At 37.1% G+C, this 17,662-nt stretch overlaps 2 protein-coding genes and 1 long non-coding RNA gene across 4 annotated transcripts in view; all 3 read right to left on the bottom strand.

Annotated features, from left to right (window-relative positions):
* mybpc3 (myosin binding protein C3) overlaps positions 1 to 1,037 on the bottom strand; it is a 28,232-nt gene extending 27,195 nt beyond the window's left edge. The window contains exon 1 of the mRNA XM_069524931.1: positions 881 to 1,037. Within this exon, the coding sequence (XP_069381032.1) occupies positions 881 to 905 (25 nt within the window). The 5' untranslated portion in view covers positions 906 to 1,037. The remainder of the gene's footprint in view (positions 1 to 880) is intronic.
* Positions 1,038 to 2,709: 1,672 nt separating this feature from the next.
* On the bottom strand, positions 2,710 to 10,633 carry spi1b (Spi-1 proto-oncogene b). 2 transcript variants are annotated; one of them, XM_020079803.2, is made up of 5 exons: positions 10,175 to 10,633; positions 9,548 to 9,638; positions 8,277 to 8,473; positions 6,023 to 6,173; positions 2,710 to 5,047 (listed from the first exon to the last, which is right to left on the bottom strand). In XM_020079803.2, the coding sequence occupies exons 1-5, from the start codon at positions 10,214 to 10,216 to the stop codon at positions 4,734 to 4,736; spliced, it is 795 nt and encodes a 264-aa protein (XP_019935362.1). In that variant the 5' UTR covers positions 10,217 to 10,633; the 3' UTR covers positions 2,710 to 4,733. The 2 variants fall into 2 exon arrangements, with proteins under 2 accessions (XP_019935362.1, XP_069381025.1); XM_069524924.1 differs by lacking the exon at positions 10,175 to 10,633 and adding an exon at positions 9,723 to 9,944.
* A 1,912-nt stretch (positions 10,634 to 12,545) lies between these two features.
* Positions 12,546 to 17,365, bottom strand: LOC109624916 (uncharacterized). Its single transcript, XR_011241033.1, has 2 exons — positions 17,006 to 17,365; positions 12,546 to 15,840 (listed from the first exon to the last, which is right to left on the bottom strand). It is a non-coding gene; the product is annotated as an uncharacterized lncRNA (long non-coding RNA).
* Positions 17,366 to 17,662: the final 297 nt, after the last annotated feature.

Here is a 17,662-nt window from a genome sequence, read left to right as displayed (position 1 = left end):
ACATACACAAACCCTTCAATACACCTCCCCCCCTCCAATGAAGACAGAAGGGGATTCAAAATAAACTATGGAAAGTCATTTGTCAAGTTGGAATCCTGTCGGGCGTTTTTGGATCAGCGATGTATTTTGTGAATGCAGTGATGCTGGAAATGTGAGCGTGTGGATTTCACATGGGACGATGTTTCCACCAGGACTGTATGTGACGTGTACGTGAGGTCCTGACACGGTCAGAGGGGCTTTGTACTAAGGATGGATAATTGCTTCAGCTACTGGTAACTAATATTACAAGTTAAGCCATGGATACATTTAATTAAAGGTGTTGTACTTTTACTGCCACTGCATCATGACTTGATTGTGAGCTACATTCACGACTATCTGATTTACCCACCTCTCAATTTCAATGCACTTTTTAGTTTCTATTTATATTGATGTTTCTTACTTGATCTATTTTAAGTTTAATTTGACTCTAGCATCTATTTAATGTAAACTGGTAATAGATGTATTGTTATTATGGCATGAAGATCACTATTATTACAGGATTAAATAAAACTAAACAGAGACACATGACGCAGTGAAAACACTTTATCATGAAAACACTGAACCGATCTGAAGTGAGTGGTTCAGTTGTGTTGGGAAGCTGCTTAAGTGGGAAGTGCAGTCAAATATTTTCTCAAAAACATTTTGTAATTTCACATAGTTTCTTACAGGAAGTTTCTGCACCAAGGAATATTATTTAGCGTCATTCTGCTGCAGTGTGGTTGAAAGATCAGAGTCTCTACGTTCCTCAGATGAAGACAGCGGTCAGTGAGAATGTGCTGACCTTTTTAGACAATTCACTGGAAGTTGATCCATTTTCAAAAGTAGTTGAATCATCACTTACCATTTTTTTTGACTGGCTCCGGCATCCTGAATGATCTCCTCTCCTCCACAGCGTGACTCACTCGTCCTGCACAGTCTGTTGTCTATCTCAACCGTCGGCCTTTAATACTGCCAGCCTCCCCTCCTTTCATGAGCCATCCCATCTCTCCGGCATCTTTTTTTTTTTTTTTTTTTCTAGTCCCAACGCAATGTCCGAAAAACAACCACCCACTCATCAAAGTCTCCCCCCTCAACCCCCACCCCCCTACCCTGCCGCCAGTAATGTCTGACCTCTCGGGCTATATTTCAACCATCCTCTCCTCCAACACCTCAGATGAATGACAGGCCTTGAGAGGGCGGGGAGAGGATGTAAGGCAGCAGTTAAATTTAGAAGCTTGGATCCAAAAAAAAAGTTTGTTTGTTCTCGTCACATCCCTCTGTCACCCTGTAAGTCTGAGAATGAATCCTGCAGTGGTTGGAATGAGGTGATCCTCAGTCTGTCTGTTGGCAGATGGACGAGGTCTTTAGGACATCTCATCAATATGCAGACCAGTAACAGACTAAATTCCAGGTTCATTAAGGTCATATGTCATATACTGAATTAATTAACTTTAATGAAAAGTGTTTAAATTTTGATATTCATGCAATTTCATCAATTTCAACAATGCGTGTCTTTTTCTTTTTTATTATCTAAAAATTGCTGAAGCCATTTTATTCAAATGTTACTGTAACTATCTATATATGTTCTATTCTATCCCTTTTATGTAAAGCACATTGAACAACATATTATACAATGAAAGTAATAAAATATATATACTTTAATATTATGGATACTATTATCAATTACCTATTATTGGTATTGTTGTGGTTGTTGTTGTTGTTGTTGTTGTTATGCATTGCTGATTAATTTCTATTCTATTTTATTCTCTTACTCAGCTGTTAGTTAGGGATATCATTTACACCTTCACCATTGAGGGGAGCTGTTGGCTCTCGGGACGGCAGGTGCTGTTGTGTATAAATATATATATATAAACTTACACACTGCATGTTACATTTTAGTGAGTTGTTAATCAATTGTATATCAGCATTTTGTCTTAATTGACTTATTGATGAATATTGTTTCATTATGAGGTTTTTATTGTTGTTTTATTACAAATAAATTTCATCTGTAAAAGTGAAATCTGGTGAATAGTTTTCTGTCAAACGTGAGGAGTGTTAAAGTTTACAACCAGTTTAAATGACTCCCTGTTTGTCTCTGAAAATTCAGACGTTAAACTTCTTTGTTTTGGAAAATGTTGGATTAAGCAAAAAATCATAGAAAACGCTAAGGCACCTTTGGTTTTAAACATTTTAAATACTTTTATTATAACTAAATTAAACTGTTAACCCTTTAGAGCTCTACTAGAACACATGGCCTCTCTCCACTGATAGGAATCTGTCACTTGGACATGTGAGCTGTGATAACGACAGCAACATGATCAAGCTATTCCAGAAAAAGTCTGATATTCAACGCAAAGAAAAAAAAAAATTCCAAACTGCTTGTCATACTGGAACAGAGGGTTAATAAGAGAACAGCAGATATGAGTGTAGAGAGCTGGTGTTCTGCAGTGTGTCAGAACACACAGGCCGATGCATGCAAGAACTGAGTGACAAGCCACTTCACCCCCCCCCCCCCCCCCCCGCTGGTACTAACCTCACAGTTCCTCAACATTCACTTATCTTTATAGCAGTAATGAACGGTGAGAGACTTCATCTGTGCAACTCACACCAAACAACTCAAAATAATCTTTACTTCGCCATCTTCTCCTTTTTGTGCCTTAACTCTGTTGCAAGATCTTGTCACTGAAAAAGTTAAAATACACAGATGAACAATTTATTTTTTCTACAAGCAAAACACAGAGCATTACAATAATATGATCACAGTGAGCGTTCTATCTCATTAATGACTTATTGGTGTCTCCCTAATGTTTTAAATATGAAGTGGAAATTAAACTTATATACAAACAGTGGTGTTACAGATAATTAAAAGAGAACTTAAGACACAAGGAGACAACGACATCGTAGGCAGAAGGCCGAACCCTCTGTGAACTTACACATCATTACAGCATTGATTTTCATGTTAAAAATGTGTAAAGAAACGTTTCCCAAACATATTACGCACTGATCAATGTGTGTACACACATTTAAAAATACATATCGAACATAACAGTGACTTATAGTTAAAACACCCCTGTCTCTTTCCCAGACTGTACAATATCAATTCTAGTTATTATGGAGTAGTATTGAATTCAGAGAGTTAGATAAAAAGATTGATAACACAGGTTTATAAATGTATCATATAATTAATTGTATAGACATTTAATATGAAGTTAGTCTCTGACATCCCAACTGGAAAACAAACAGGCCATCACATAACTTTTACAAACTGACGTATTCAAACTTAGCTTTGTGTCTAGATTAGATGAATTGAGTTTAACACTGAGCTTCAGACCTTTAAGACAAGATGGAGAGACAGATTTTATTACCTGCCTGGAAGCAGTTTCCCCCTGTTTCTCAATGGAAGGCTGAAATAACCCGCTGCTGGACACAGCTTCATATTAACCCTGCCACTTTCTCAGTCTTGGTAAATCCAGTAAGTATACGTCCCAAACATTTTATTTGAAATGGAACTAAACTAAAAAAAGAAGATGGATAATTTACCAGAGTTTGTAAACAGATAATCAAGACCAGTGTCCAGTTCTACAGAGTTCATGAACCGTCAAATGATCATGTTGGGCAATGGAGGATTTGGCACCTTGGAAATATTAAACAATGGATGAGGTATTTTAAAATGTGGCCGTTTGATTTCAGTGGAACTTGCCCACCCAGCACATGCTGCACGTACTGTCTGCTAAAAAAAGTTTTGTATGCTTCCTGTGGGCAAGAGCATGAAGCTCATAGGTTTGTGCCTTTAGTCTCACAGCTGCAGTCAGTGATATTTGAAATGTAAACTCAGTTGCCAGTTTGTGCGTGTGTGGAGGATGTTTGTGTGTTTCTGAATTGTATTGCATTATACAGAGTTTTAAAATATTTTGTGCACCCTCACTGACATATTTTAGATTAAATATATTAAGCTCACAGTCAGTGACTTTTTTTGAATGAATTCATGAAGCCCATTTGTAAAGACTTACTTTGTGATGTCATCTTTTTATCGTCTTTTTAAAATTTTCTTATCACCATGTATTTATCTATTTATTTTTTATTGTCAATTTACCACTTTTATGTGATCAAAGTTTTTTACAGGGCTTTCTTGTCACATATCCTGTTTTTTCTCTTGTATTTTCTTTTTTGATTTGCACTTCATAAAGGTGCTATATAAATAAAGTTTATTATTATTATTATAGACTGACTGACTATATGTATCTGAGCTAATGATTTAAATTGTGATTTGCAGACAGTTGATTGTTTATTGTTTGTGCTCAGTAACTATTTTTATTTCTTTAATGCTGTTGTTCATTCTATATTTCTTTAAGATACTCTATGGAAAACCTTCCCTCTGAACCCCAGCATCACATGACTTGCAGTTTCAACTTTGGCCACCACATGGAGACTGCTGCTCTACGAAGCAGCCTGCTGCCACCACCTGGAAGTAGTGGGCAGGGGTCAGAGTTCAGGCTTTGCCTATTTTAGGTGAATATGAGGGAATCAAAACAGGAGATACTTGAGTGGTCTCTGTTATATATTTCTATTCCACATTCATGCTGCATTACCCAGTAGTTTCAAGGGAATGATTCCTCTGTACAAGATGCTACAGTATTTACCAGAAGAACAAGGTTGATTAAGCATCTAAGACCAGAAACAACTTTTAATGATTCCACCGGACGTTTCTCTTCTGCCTACATGTATGGTTTTCTTTCCAGGTGACCCCTCCCCAGGACCTCATCGCTGAACTGGTACGTGAGCTTCTTCTTTATCTTCTTCACCTCTCCAGTTTTACCGTAGTTGCGCAGAGCTCGAGCCATCTTCTGGTAGGTCATTTTTTTGCGGTTGCCCTTCTGGATTCCCCAGCGGTGAGCAAGAGCCTCTTTGTGTTTGGAGGAAAACTGGAACGTCCCTTTGTCTCTGTCCACCCACCAGATACTGTCCTTCATATCGCCATTCCTTAAAAGATCCAGCAGGAACTGGTACAAACGGATCTTCTTTTTATTTCCTTTTGGAGACAACAGAGAGTTGTATGTATTATAAATTTAGTTGCTGACAAATTCATTTACACATGAATTTAAACGATTTGAAAAGGTATGAAAGTCTGTCACATTCCTTTTAGCAGACATGGGGAGGGATGAACAATTGTAAATGTTTTTTGTTAAATTCTGCTCAGTTTATAAAATCTTAAAGTTGTAGGTATGGGTCACAGAAGACACAAGGGACTACGTTGGTCTATGAAACAGTGAGTCCTGATGTGCTGGACATGATATTTGCTCTAAAAAACAAATTTCTGCCACATTTCTGCCGTAAAACTTTGTTACACCAAACAGTGCGGACCAATAACCTGCATTATTCCCACAATCCAATGTAAGAATCCAGCTTTGGAGACAAAAACCACAACGCAACATTGTGTCCACTTCTGTTGAGGATGTGTCACTGCTGTGTAGAAGCAGTTGTGCAACAAATTACTCATCCCTGCGTCTTAAGCGGTCAGCAGAACATAAAGCTGACATGAGTCAATACCCAACCTCCACCATCCCAATAAAGACAAACTCTGGCCTGTCACCCAGAAAAGAACAGCTCTCGTTCTTTGCATGGTTGAAACCATTAGTATTCACTCACAGTAATTAAATATCGAAACAACTGCACACATCTCACCTCCTGGTGGGGAGGAGTATCAGAGGAATCAGAGAGACGACAAATGCAGCATTGTTGCTTTACAACCACATGTTGACAATATGAGCAGGGCAGCAATTGGAACTGCGTCTCCTTCTTGAGATTCAACCATATAAAACAAGTCCAGTGACTTAGCACGTCTCCATATACCATGACCTGGATGACTGAGAGACTTCACATGGACAGCACAGTTGGTGTGTCTTAAAGTATCAGTGTTAACTGCTCACCCCCCCACCCCACCCCACACACACACACACACACACACACACACACACACAATATGGCCTGTAAGTCTGGTCCCTACCCAGCTCTCCTGGATTGACATAAGGAACTCGATCCCTCAGACACTCTTCGTCAGACACCTCCAGCGGGGGACTGCGTCCACCGTGGTCTTCGTCATCAGAGCTGCGCTGGGACACGTGCGGCGGATACACAGTCCGAGGGAAGAATGCAACCTACAACACAGGGTCAGGATTCATTCTCTCAAAAGTCTTAAATCTTAATATATGATTATACATTAGTGATTATATTATATTTGAAATAATATAATTTAGAGCTTGATGAGCATATAAAATGTCAATTAAAAAATATGCATAACAGTGTAACTTATATTGTATATGTTGTATTTCATTGTCAAGTCTATATGGTATTTTAATAGTTACACAATGATGTCACATTAATATTAAGAAGAAGAAGAGGAAGAAGAACACTTGTCGGTAAATTTTGTGTTGCTTTATGGGAATAGTATTATTTTAAATTGCAGAACAAATTGATGCTGATATATTATAGGCCAATGTTCCGAACATCGAATGTAACACACAGCTCAATCTGCATGAGCTGCTCTGTGGATCTGTGTGATCTGTATTTGTTGCTGTCTGGTTGAGCAGCGCTGAACATCTTGATAACAACAACTACAAAATAACAGTGAGTGGTGAAAACCTACGTGTAAAAAGTGGTTTTCACATCGTTTTCTCTCATCACGCTTCATGCATTCAGACGCATCAGCAACTTTTTTCCACACTCCAACACATTTTGCTTCCATTGAAAGGGTAGCAGCCATTTTTTTTCAAAATATAATTTCCATGTGCTCACAAGTGAAATGTGATGAGTGTCATGTGATCTAAAAGCACACATGCTTTGTGGCCTTGTGAGGGATTCAAACAGCAAAATCATAAGTTGTGCAGCTTATTTATATTTTCATTTTGTTTCTTTATGTACCCTGAAACCGGACATATGGAAATATAGTTATATATGTACTTACATATACTATACAGAAAGTGTTGATGTGTCCAGCTTCACTTTTGTCTAAAATTTAAAATAATGAATAATTGAACAATAAATAAAAATAAGCACATGCATGTTCCCATCCCTTAAGCATTTTCTTTTAAATACATGTAAAGCACTTTAAGATTTATTATCATAAGTCAGATTGTGCTATATAAATAAAATTGTCCCGCCTTTTGTCTTTTTAAGCACTTCTGGTCTGCACGACACGACAGGTGGTAAATCTATCTGGAGATGTATTGTTTTCTAAATTGTGTTTAAAACCGTCTCTGCTCTATAAGCTCAGCAAGCTAAGTTGAGACTCAAGACCCTGTTTATTTATATATATATATATATAAACTGAAATTTTAAAAAATGTAATCAAACTAAAGATTTTCTTGTAACTCAAAAGATTCACTTCCTGATTTTTGTCAGAGGACCCTAAAAGGCCACTTACTCTAAATGTCCTTTCTGATTTGACACTCAACTGTGAATTATGCTGAGTTTTCACTTTGCTGTGAATCAGAAGTAGATTTAAGGATTTAGAGACATTTAGAGACATCTACAGTTTTAGAGACATTACTCTGCAGAATATCAGTCATATAACATCATGTATGTGTAATACTTAACCAAGAGTTGTTATTTTTATCTTTTCTCCTTTAGCACCAAGAATACTGAGGCCCTCAAGTCTGATTAGCAATTTACATATTCAAATGAATAGTGAGCGAGGACCCCACAATGTACAAACTCAATAATAATAAGGTTACTTTGCCTCAGAACTCTGTCTGTTCAGAATTGAAATAATGGACTATAGAAAACAAGGCATTCTGGGCAATATCTGTTTGGAATGTATGTAATCCATAAAATCATGATGGTGTAATATACTTTGAGCAGCAATGCATTCTGGGTGTGATGTTGGAGTCAGAGATAGAGTTCTCCACATTGGTGCTGCACATCAGCACATCAGCACATCAGCATTTGTATTTAGTTTTGTCTGAAATTACAGAATATTCTCAATGTTGTTAATCCAGTTCAATAAAGCTGCAGAAAAAACACCTTTACTGTAAACAAGAAGGGAACAGGGTCACTCGTAGAATATGATCCATTTTATTTTTTAAGGTTACAAATCAGTCAGCAGACCCCAGATCAGTAAAAAGAAACTTACAGTAAATTATTTTTAGTTTTATGCATTTTAACTAGATTAATGTCGATGTTTGAATGCATCCATATGTGTGTGTGTGTGTGTGTGTGTGTGTGTTGATTGGGTTTATTTTGTGGGTGCCCAATGGACTCACCGGTTGCTGTAACACATGTGCATGTGCCCCAAGATTTGGATCAAGCAGGCTTTCTGCTTCATATCTTATGGTGTCGTGACGTATGAGGCCAGGCGGGTGGAGAGCCTGCACGCTCTGCAGCTCTGTGAAGTTTGCTTCTTGGAGGTTTTCAAATTCTGCTGGGTGCACGTGTGGGTGAGGGTGGTAGTCCCATTGGTCTAAAGTGAGAAAAGTGAGAAACGGCCACAGGCTGTAGGATGGTAGACGACTGGTTTGTTGTCGGTTGCAACTTATACCTCAAAGACAAAGCTCAGGAAGAAATTGTCCTTAACATAATATGATGTCTTAAAAAGACATGATTAAATTGATTTAATATATCTGATGAATATGTATATTTGTCATAAGACGTCTAAAAGTGTGATCCAGATCTTGACACTGAGCTGTTAACTCATAGTGCTTGAGTTTGCTTGAACTGAAATTCATGGAGGATAATGGACCATTCAGCATGAAGCTCTTTCCTGTTTGTGGCCACAACTGACTGAATTTGCACTTTTTCCTATCGTCTTTGACTTTTTTCCCTCATTGTTTTTAATTATTTAAAAAGAAAATGTATTAAGCTTATATTTCTTTCCAATATTTTAGGCATAACTAGGAAAATAGAGTGGAACCAGAAGCAGGTAAACACTGAAACTAATTCAAAATACATTGTAATCCTTGGTAAAGAATAAAGCCTTGTTGATCTTGATTTCAAGATACATTTATTATTACAAGTGGAGTTTCCTCAGCAGGACGTTTGATGCTGTAACACTCCTCCCATTGAGGTTGTTTTGGAGCAATATTTAAAACAGTTGATTACCAGAGAAAGTAAAGCAGCTCTCTTCTATCAATAAAAACCCCTTGGGGCGAAAGTTCTATGTAGTTTTAGAAGCCAAAAGAAATGGCATCTGTTTCCTGTGTTCCATCCACCCTGATGTGGGGCGCTCCAGCTGCACGCACTGCAGCCTTTTTATGTACAGTACAACAGAAAAATTACTGTCACCACATCAGGCCATGGTGGTTGATTTGAAAGACAAAAAGAAAGATGGCTATAAAAAATGACTCTGTTTTCTTTTGATGAAATGATTAGAGCACTGTGTTGAATGCAAGATTCGTTTTTATCTGTTTGCCCTCAAAATCCTTATCATTTGTTTCTATTTTACAGTGTTTTAAATCAAATATCAGCAATTAAATGAACAAGTGAACATTTTATTTATGAAAAATGAGACGAAAATGGATGTTGAAGTAAAACTCACCTGCCTGGATATCTGCATCAAGGACATATGGAGTGTAATATTCCGTAATTTGTGGTCTGTAGATCTCTGGATCATACATTTCTTCTGGATGCTGCGAGAGCAAATAAATCAAAACTAAATTATACAGTTTCAGCCGTAAAATATTAAAAGGTAAATCCTTCACTGTTGTACATACTTCAAACGACACGCGTCAGCCCTTTATGTGAAATGTTGATACTCAGTATCTGTCTTTTTGAAAAATATTCACATCGTCTCACTTTATACAATATATCCAAATTTTGAAATTTGTTAGCAATGGTTTAAAACGGAGCTGAAGCATCAACAGCATTTGCTGTAATGATGAGATTCTTTTTTCTTTCCACTGCCGTTGTGAAACTCTCAAGAACGTTTGAGTTTCATTTTCACGATGATCTCAGTATAAAAGGCTCACACTTAGTATCCTGTATTCAAACTGAAGTAGACTCACAAAAGTCCCGTACTGAAATATGAATATTGTTCATCCTCTTGAATATAAAAATGTTTTCATGTCTATCTTCCTGAAAAAACACAGACGTTGCTTTAAGCCTGAGACGTTAAAAGTCCCCTGAGAGTATAGAAAGGCCTATAAATAAAATAAACCATACTTACAGGTGGGATGAGATAGCTCTCCATTCTGTATGGATGCAACATGGAGACCTCTTCTCCAATGGACCGACTCTAAGACGCTTTGCTGGCAAAACACTCACAACCTTTCAAAACTTTTGCGGCACCATTGCACAATGTTTCAAAATTTCCTCTCACTCAACGAAAAAAAACCCAAATGTCTCTCTCTTATTGTAAAGCTCACACGCAGCGTCGACCTTCTCTACCGTCGAAGGCCTTCAGCCGTGTCAGATAAAATGTAATAAGCGAGGCCTGCTGTTTAACTGTGAAATGAAAAAGGAACTTTTGACTTCTGTAAAATTTGTGTGGGTGGGAGCAATCGAGTGTGTCTGCTGAAGCTTCCTGGGCATTGATGATTTGTCTGAGGAGACCATGACATTTTTATCAGGGTCTATCTACTGTCCCCTCCCTCAGCAGCCAATCATCACCAAGGGTTTTTTACCCCCCCCCCCCGAAAATGTCTTAGACTTTTAACCTATTTTCAATTAGCTCACGTGTTGGTCTCCACACCAGTAGAGTTCACTTTTTGGTGAACATGTGGTGAGACAAAGCATTATGGGTACATGCTGTAAATAAATAAACACGTAATGCCATTTTATATGTGTACAGCTACATTGTCATGTAAACGCCAGTTAGTAACTGGTCGAATAGAAGTTCTAAATACTCAGTCAGTGCAGGTCAAAGTAAAGTTTTACCCAATATCCTTTATAACAATTGATCACATCAAACTGAATTAAAATCTGCTTTCTTAGGCAGGTTTATTAAAACATGCAATACATGTTACTCCACTAGCTTACACAAAATATCAAATAACACTAAGAAGCATTACATGACTAGAACATTATAAATACATGTATTAATTAGATGGATATATCATTTACAGTTCACGTGCACCACAAAGACAACGTCATTCACTAAATGTGTCGGTAAATCAAACAACTGAAACTGACGCACTGAAAGTGCACATGGTGACACACACACATACACACACACACACACACACACATCTGGAAGATAAGATGGAGGTACAGTATCAGTGGTGCAACTGCACTGAGGTAAATAGAGATTATGGTTATCACAAAGCGGAGACGCTGCTTGAACCTTTCCTTAGGGAACTGATTCCATCTGCTGCAAAACACCAATAGCCAACTAAGGAACCACCAAAGGATGGTTCCTTTTAGTTTGGTTTTTGTGATTGGTATAAATAAATGTCGCTGATTATTTTTGTGTTATTAAGACAAAAGTCAAATTTGTTGACTACTAGTGTCTGAACATATCAAGGCAACTGTGAAGACTGAGGATATTGCGTATTTTAAAGTTGAGAGACTCATTGCATGGTCCAGTAAGTGTGTAGCACAAACCTATTTTTTGACCTGATGTTTAAAGATGACTGCAGCACTGGGATAAGGTTATGTGCTGAAAAATGTATATATATTTCTGATATATTGAAATGTTCTGGATATTTTGATCTCCTACCAATATCAGTATGTTTATTCCTTCCTTTGTTGCTGAGAGCTTCAAAACTCTGTAGTAACTTTGATAAATACTCTTTTGAAAAACAAGTAATAAGGCACAGGATTTTATCACAGCTCAACTTTAAAACAGGTGGTTGAGATCATTCGATCTTTGTGTGTGTTGTAACTTTTGGTCAATGTGTCGTCCTGTCCTCTTTCCTCACTGACGGAGGACCATCAGAATCTCTGTATGTGGAGTTACTAAAACCACACAGACTGTGGCCAGCCCCCATCTTAATCACAGCTGGTTGAACAAAACCGACGGTGTAAACAGCAGCATTTTCCAAGAGTATTAATACACAGCTGCAGCAAACCAGGCACCATTTCCATCATAACTATTTCCAGTGAAGCCAAAGTATAATGGATTTTCTTCTGGTGATTGTTTTTGTTTAACTATTTATTTACTAAATTTGACTATTTGTTTGTTTTTTAGATACTTTATTTTTTAGATAATTCCACTGCCCTGGAGAAATGATATTTCATTCTACACTGCATATTGTTTGGTTAGAAATGAAAAATTCCGTATTTATTATCTAAAACTACATCAATCAGTCACATTTTATTTGTATAGCCTATTTTCACAAATCTCACTTTGTCTCATAGGGCTAAACAAGATGCGACGTCCTCTGTTATTAACTCCCAACAAGAGTAAGAGAAAGCTTCCCCAAAACATATTAACAGGGGTAAAAAAACAAAAAACAGAAAGAGCCACATGTGAAGAACAGCTGCCAACATGATCACGATCCATTATCCACCATCACGATCTCGGATTGGTGATCCACCATCATGATATATGGTCCACGATCTTTTCTGATCTTTTAAGCAATAACACACTACAAATGTACAATAACACAATTTTATTAGACACTTTATTTCAGACAAAAGACTTTTACAGCAACTTGAAGAATGATTCAGTCAAATATATATGGTGCTTTTACCTAGTGTGGTAATATCATTATTGACTAAAGAAATGATTTGAATAAATTGGATTGGATTTGTTTAATTTGAAAAAGAAAACTGTATTTAATTCAGGTTATTTTCAGCTCTGTCTGTTTTACCTCTTTACACACGGACATCTTTATCTCTGTCTGTCTGATCTGCTTCTCTCAGCCTTTTTTAATGACTTTTCAGATGCCTCAAAGTTTGGTTTTCTGCACAGAGCTCTATGAATAAGTCGCTGTCTGTTTGTTGTGCTTGTGACCTGAGAAATAAAGTACATGCATACAGTGCATGCACACCAAGAGTGACATATTATTAAATGAGGAACTAGGTACTTGTCTTTCAGATTCAGTTCCTTGAAGTTCGTCTTTAAATGAATCCATGGTGTGTCACATGGTCTGGATGATCCAGGCTTCGATAAGAGCCGGTTGCTTTTTTGTTGGTGTTTGTTTTCTTCTGAAGTTTCTCTGACTCAAAGTGGATTTCCACCGTAACCTTTTAATTTAAGTGCCAAGTCTCTGAGCAACCATGTTTCCTACTTGATGCAGTTTGTTGAAATATCCTTTGACAACAAACTGAATCCTTACGAGCTCCAGGTGCTGCAGCAAAGTTAACCCTTCACTGCGTCACTGTCTGTGGGAAAGCAAAACCAAAGTGTAATAACAAACATTACTGTGTAAGACATATTAGAAAGTGCAGTTGGCACGAGATAACCTTTTGGTTTCATTACACAGAAATATTCCCCACCAACATTATTTTTCCATTTCTTATTATCAAACGTTATGTAAAGTAATGTGACTGGTTGGTTTGAAACCAAAGAGTGTTTAAGCCTGTGACTCTTCTTTTCACATTCTGCAGGCAGATTGCAACATCATAAAAAAACATAGTCATCATCACCCAGACAGATCACATGCCGTGTCTTGTTTTTCCAAAATGTGTTTTAAGTGTGTTCTAGTTATTGATCTCTTGCATTGAAAATATACCCACTTTGTTAGGTACACCTTTTTTCAGGTTAGTTGAGTCGGAGACTGATGTTATTGGATTGTATTATAAAGAATTTAACATGATTTTCACAGTCCTGCCATGGGCTCAACAATCCAGTGATATTCCCCATATTTGCTTCATATATTGGATTTTATGTGCTGTATATAGTTGTGGAAACAATTGCATGAAAAAAACAGCCACACAGAACATGTGAGAATGACCATGTTCAGTTTTCATCTGTGTCACATGACTCATTTATTTATGCTCCCACAGAGGCCCACAACTGACTAAAAGCATATATCAGCAGTGGTGAGATGTAACTCAGTACAGGTACAAGTCACAAGATCTTTCCATTTGATATCCTAAATACCTTTAAGCATTTAAAAAATATATTTTACACCTTGGCTAATGTACTTCCATATATACATACACACAATCTGGTAAAGTATGGTACACTGTTATAGATAATAATGTTATAATGCATTAGTAATATTTAATGGCCATCGGTACTTTAACTTTTAACCAAATTTTGCTATTAAACTTCCTGAAATCCTGTGCAGCTATGGGATAACATTGTCTGTAGGACATTTAAACAATAATACAGATCAGAGTGAGAAAACTGGTTAAACACCTTAAATTTCTTTTGCTAACATTATTTTCCGTACTGCTCAGACCACAGTGTTTTGAGAGGAACAAAGGTGAGTTTTATTGTTGTTTTGTCCCTTAGAGATTTACATTTTTACTTCTAAGAGGGATAATGCGCAAGTGATCATCCAAAAAGTTATACATTCTTGCTTTAAAGAACATTTTCTAAGCTGGACTTTTACTTGTCATTGGAATTGTTTTACAGTGGGCTGCTGCTGCGGCTTAATAGCATAATTAGACATTTGTGGATTTTTGCCTCCTTGCCAAGAGTCAAAGAAGAGGATCGACATTGTGAACTACAGTCAGAAGATAAGGGCAGTTTATACTGTAGTTTATCACACAGACTAGAAACAGGTTTAAACATATGGCCTTCCACAGCGCAAAATGATTTTAAGTCTTGTTTGTTTTATCTGCATGTGTATTTTTATAGGGTGTTATGTGGTGGGTAGTTTCTTACAAATGAGATGCGTGATCTTTCAAGGTGCTGGAGAGTGGTCTACGTCTTTCTACCAGCACTTCCACAGCTCACAAATAAACACTTTGCGTTAGTTTTATCTGTATGTTTAATTTTGTGAGGTGTGATGCGGTGGAGCATTTCTTACAAATGAGATGCAACATCATTCATCTTTGAAGGTGCTGGTAGGTAGAACTATTTCCAGGCTTTATTTTAAGATAAACTCACAAGCTGCTCACTGCATCTTCATATTCACATCTTTTCAACTTGTGACAAGAAAAACAAATAATCCCAAACCGTCAAACTGATCCTTTATATTAAGGATCTCAACATGTGATTATAACTGATTAGCTCTTACTCTTTGATAACAACTTGTCCAGTGAGTTGTACTGTATATAACAAAGTTGAGAACAGGGATATATTTGTGACGCAGTGTGAAGTGTCCCTGCCTGCGTATACTGGCTTCTGGTTTGGTCCCACCACAGGGTGTAACTGAACACTTCAGTTTGTCGTCTGAATACAGTCACAAGATCTGTATCTGTGATGTTTCAAGCCCACACAGGCCAAACACAGAGTTACAGTGGCACCTCTTACTTCACGGTCGCAGAGTTTGGCCCCTGGGGTCTCTGGCCTGTGTGGAGGTGTCAGTGCTCTCATCACTATCTTTGCATGCTTTTATTTTAAGAGGCACCGTCTGCTGGCTGTACAGTATTACTATTACTGGTGCTTATTTAACACTTCAGTACACATGAGATATATTCAGTGAAACCAGGCTGATATTTATTGTTTTCTGCCCCCACCCACTTTAAGTAACGCAGAATAAAGTCTCAGTCATTTCTCAACAGAACGTGAGACATTCATCTAATGTTAAACATGCAGAACAGTGTGAGGGGAGTCACAGCACAGGGTCACGAGGTTGTGCCCGCACAGCCGAGCAGAGGGGAATGACACGCATGACCACTGACTGTGGAAAACAGGATACAGGGTACGTCGCAACAGGAAGTGTTGCACTCCTCCTCTGCAGAATATCAGTTTGACCAGAATGACTGCAGGTTGATGTCCACACTCTGTAACTCCATCTATTCACATTTCGTAATCGTCTTCGCTCACCATTTCTTCTCAGATTGTTGAGTAATTCAGTTGAAAAAAAGAAAAGAAAAAAGGTTTGAGCAAAAAAGAAGAGAAGAAAAGAAAAAAAACCCTGACAGGCTGCATTATTCTTTTTACTGCATGAATGCAAATAGCAGCATATCTATCTATCTACAAATATATGTATATCTGTCTATCTATCTATCTACATATACACATGTATACCTGTCTATCTATTTATCTGTCTATCTATCTATCTATCTATCTATCTATCTATCTATCTATCTATCTACAAATATATGTATATCTGTCTATCTATCTATCTACATATACATATGTCTATCTATCTATCTATCTATCTATCTATCTATCTATCTATCTATCTATCTATCTATCTATCTATCTATCTATCTATCTATCTATCTATCTATCTGTCTATCTATCTGTCTATCTATCTATCTACAAATATATGTATATCTGTCTATCTATCTATCTACATATACATATGTCTATCTATCTATCTATCTATCTATCTATCTATCTATCTATCTATCTATCTGTCTGTCTATCTATCTATCTATCTATCTATCTATCTATCTATCTATCTATCTATCTATCTATCTATCTATCTATCTATCTATCTATCTATCTATCTGTCTATCTATCTATCTATCTGTCTATCTACATATATATATGTATATCTATCGGTCTATCTATCTGTCTATCTATCTATTTATCTGTCTATCTATCTTTCTATCTGTCCATCTGTCTTTTCATTTTCATCCAAATTACATTGCATTCTGCTCACAAATGTAATTATTAATGCTTAATGCTAAGGTTTTTTGAGAGGGTGTACAAGATATACTAGTTAAACATACATACATACATAAACAGACATTTGGATATACTATTGCACATACTGGATGAAATTACAGACATGAGACAGAGAGTACATTGCAGAGAATCTATCTATCTATCTATCTATCTATCTATCTATCTATCTATCTATCTATCTATCTATCTATCTATCTATCTATCTATCTAATAAACAAACAAACAAATCATCACAAACAGTAAATCTTGATAAATCAACCTTGCAAACCTTAACTCTGTCATATCGGTGTACTCGTGTGAGGAAAGTCAGGAAACGCCCACAGCCTCAGTCAGAGAACAAGTTTTCTAAGGTCTTACCGTCGCTCTCAGTTCAACACAGCAGTGATCAGTTGTAAACCTCCACGACAGAGTTGCTGGACGACTGGAAGCAAATTGCCAAAGGTGGTTCAAAAACTCAGGCTTTCTATATATCTCTGAATTAGCAGGGGAACTAAAAACTTCCTTAATTTTACCAATTTAGTTTGGTACCATGAGGCTTCTTCTTCTCCTTCTCCTCCTTCTTCTTCTCCTTCTTCTTCTTCCTTATTAAAACAAGAAGGTGACAAAAACTCTTCCTACAAAGCACGTTTTTCAAACTGTGAATCCAGTGAGGACCTCTGCTGCTGCTGCTAAGTTCAGTTCATTCAGTCGGACTAGTTACACTGAACAGCTGACCCTGTATTTAATCTTGAATTTACTGTAAATGAATCTCCAACTCACACTGACAGTATGAACGTGAGCTTATTGAGTCAACACTGCATGTCTTGCACATCTTTTTCTCAAAAGAGTTTGGCCACTTTTAATTCAATGGCAGCATGTATTTGCTTATCTCCAAGAAACACAAATCAATACAAAAATAAATAGATGCTTCCTCTTTATAGCATTATCAACCTAGCATTATGATTGTAAGCAAGATTATGCAAAAACTCACCATTGTGAGAGAGCTTTTTTTTTGTTTTGATATTTTCCATTGAT

The sequence above is a fragment of the Paralichthys olivaceus genome, chromosome 1 (genome assembly GCF_024713975.1).
Source record: "Paralichthys olivaceus isolate ysfri-2021 chromosome 1, ASM2471397v2, whole genome shotgun sequence".
NCBI classification, from domain to species: domain Eukaryota; kingdom Metazoa; phylum Chordata; class Actinopteri; order Pleuronectiformes; family Paralichthyidae; genus Paralichthys; species Paralichthys olivaceus.
Note: the sequence above shows the minus strand (reverse complement) of the source record. Positions and strands in the feature narration are given on the sequence as shown.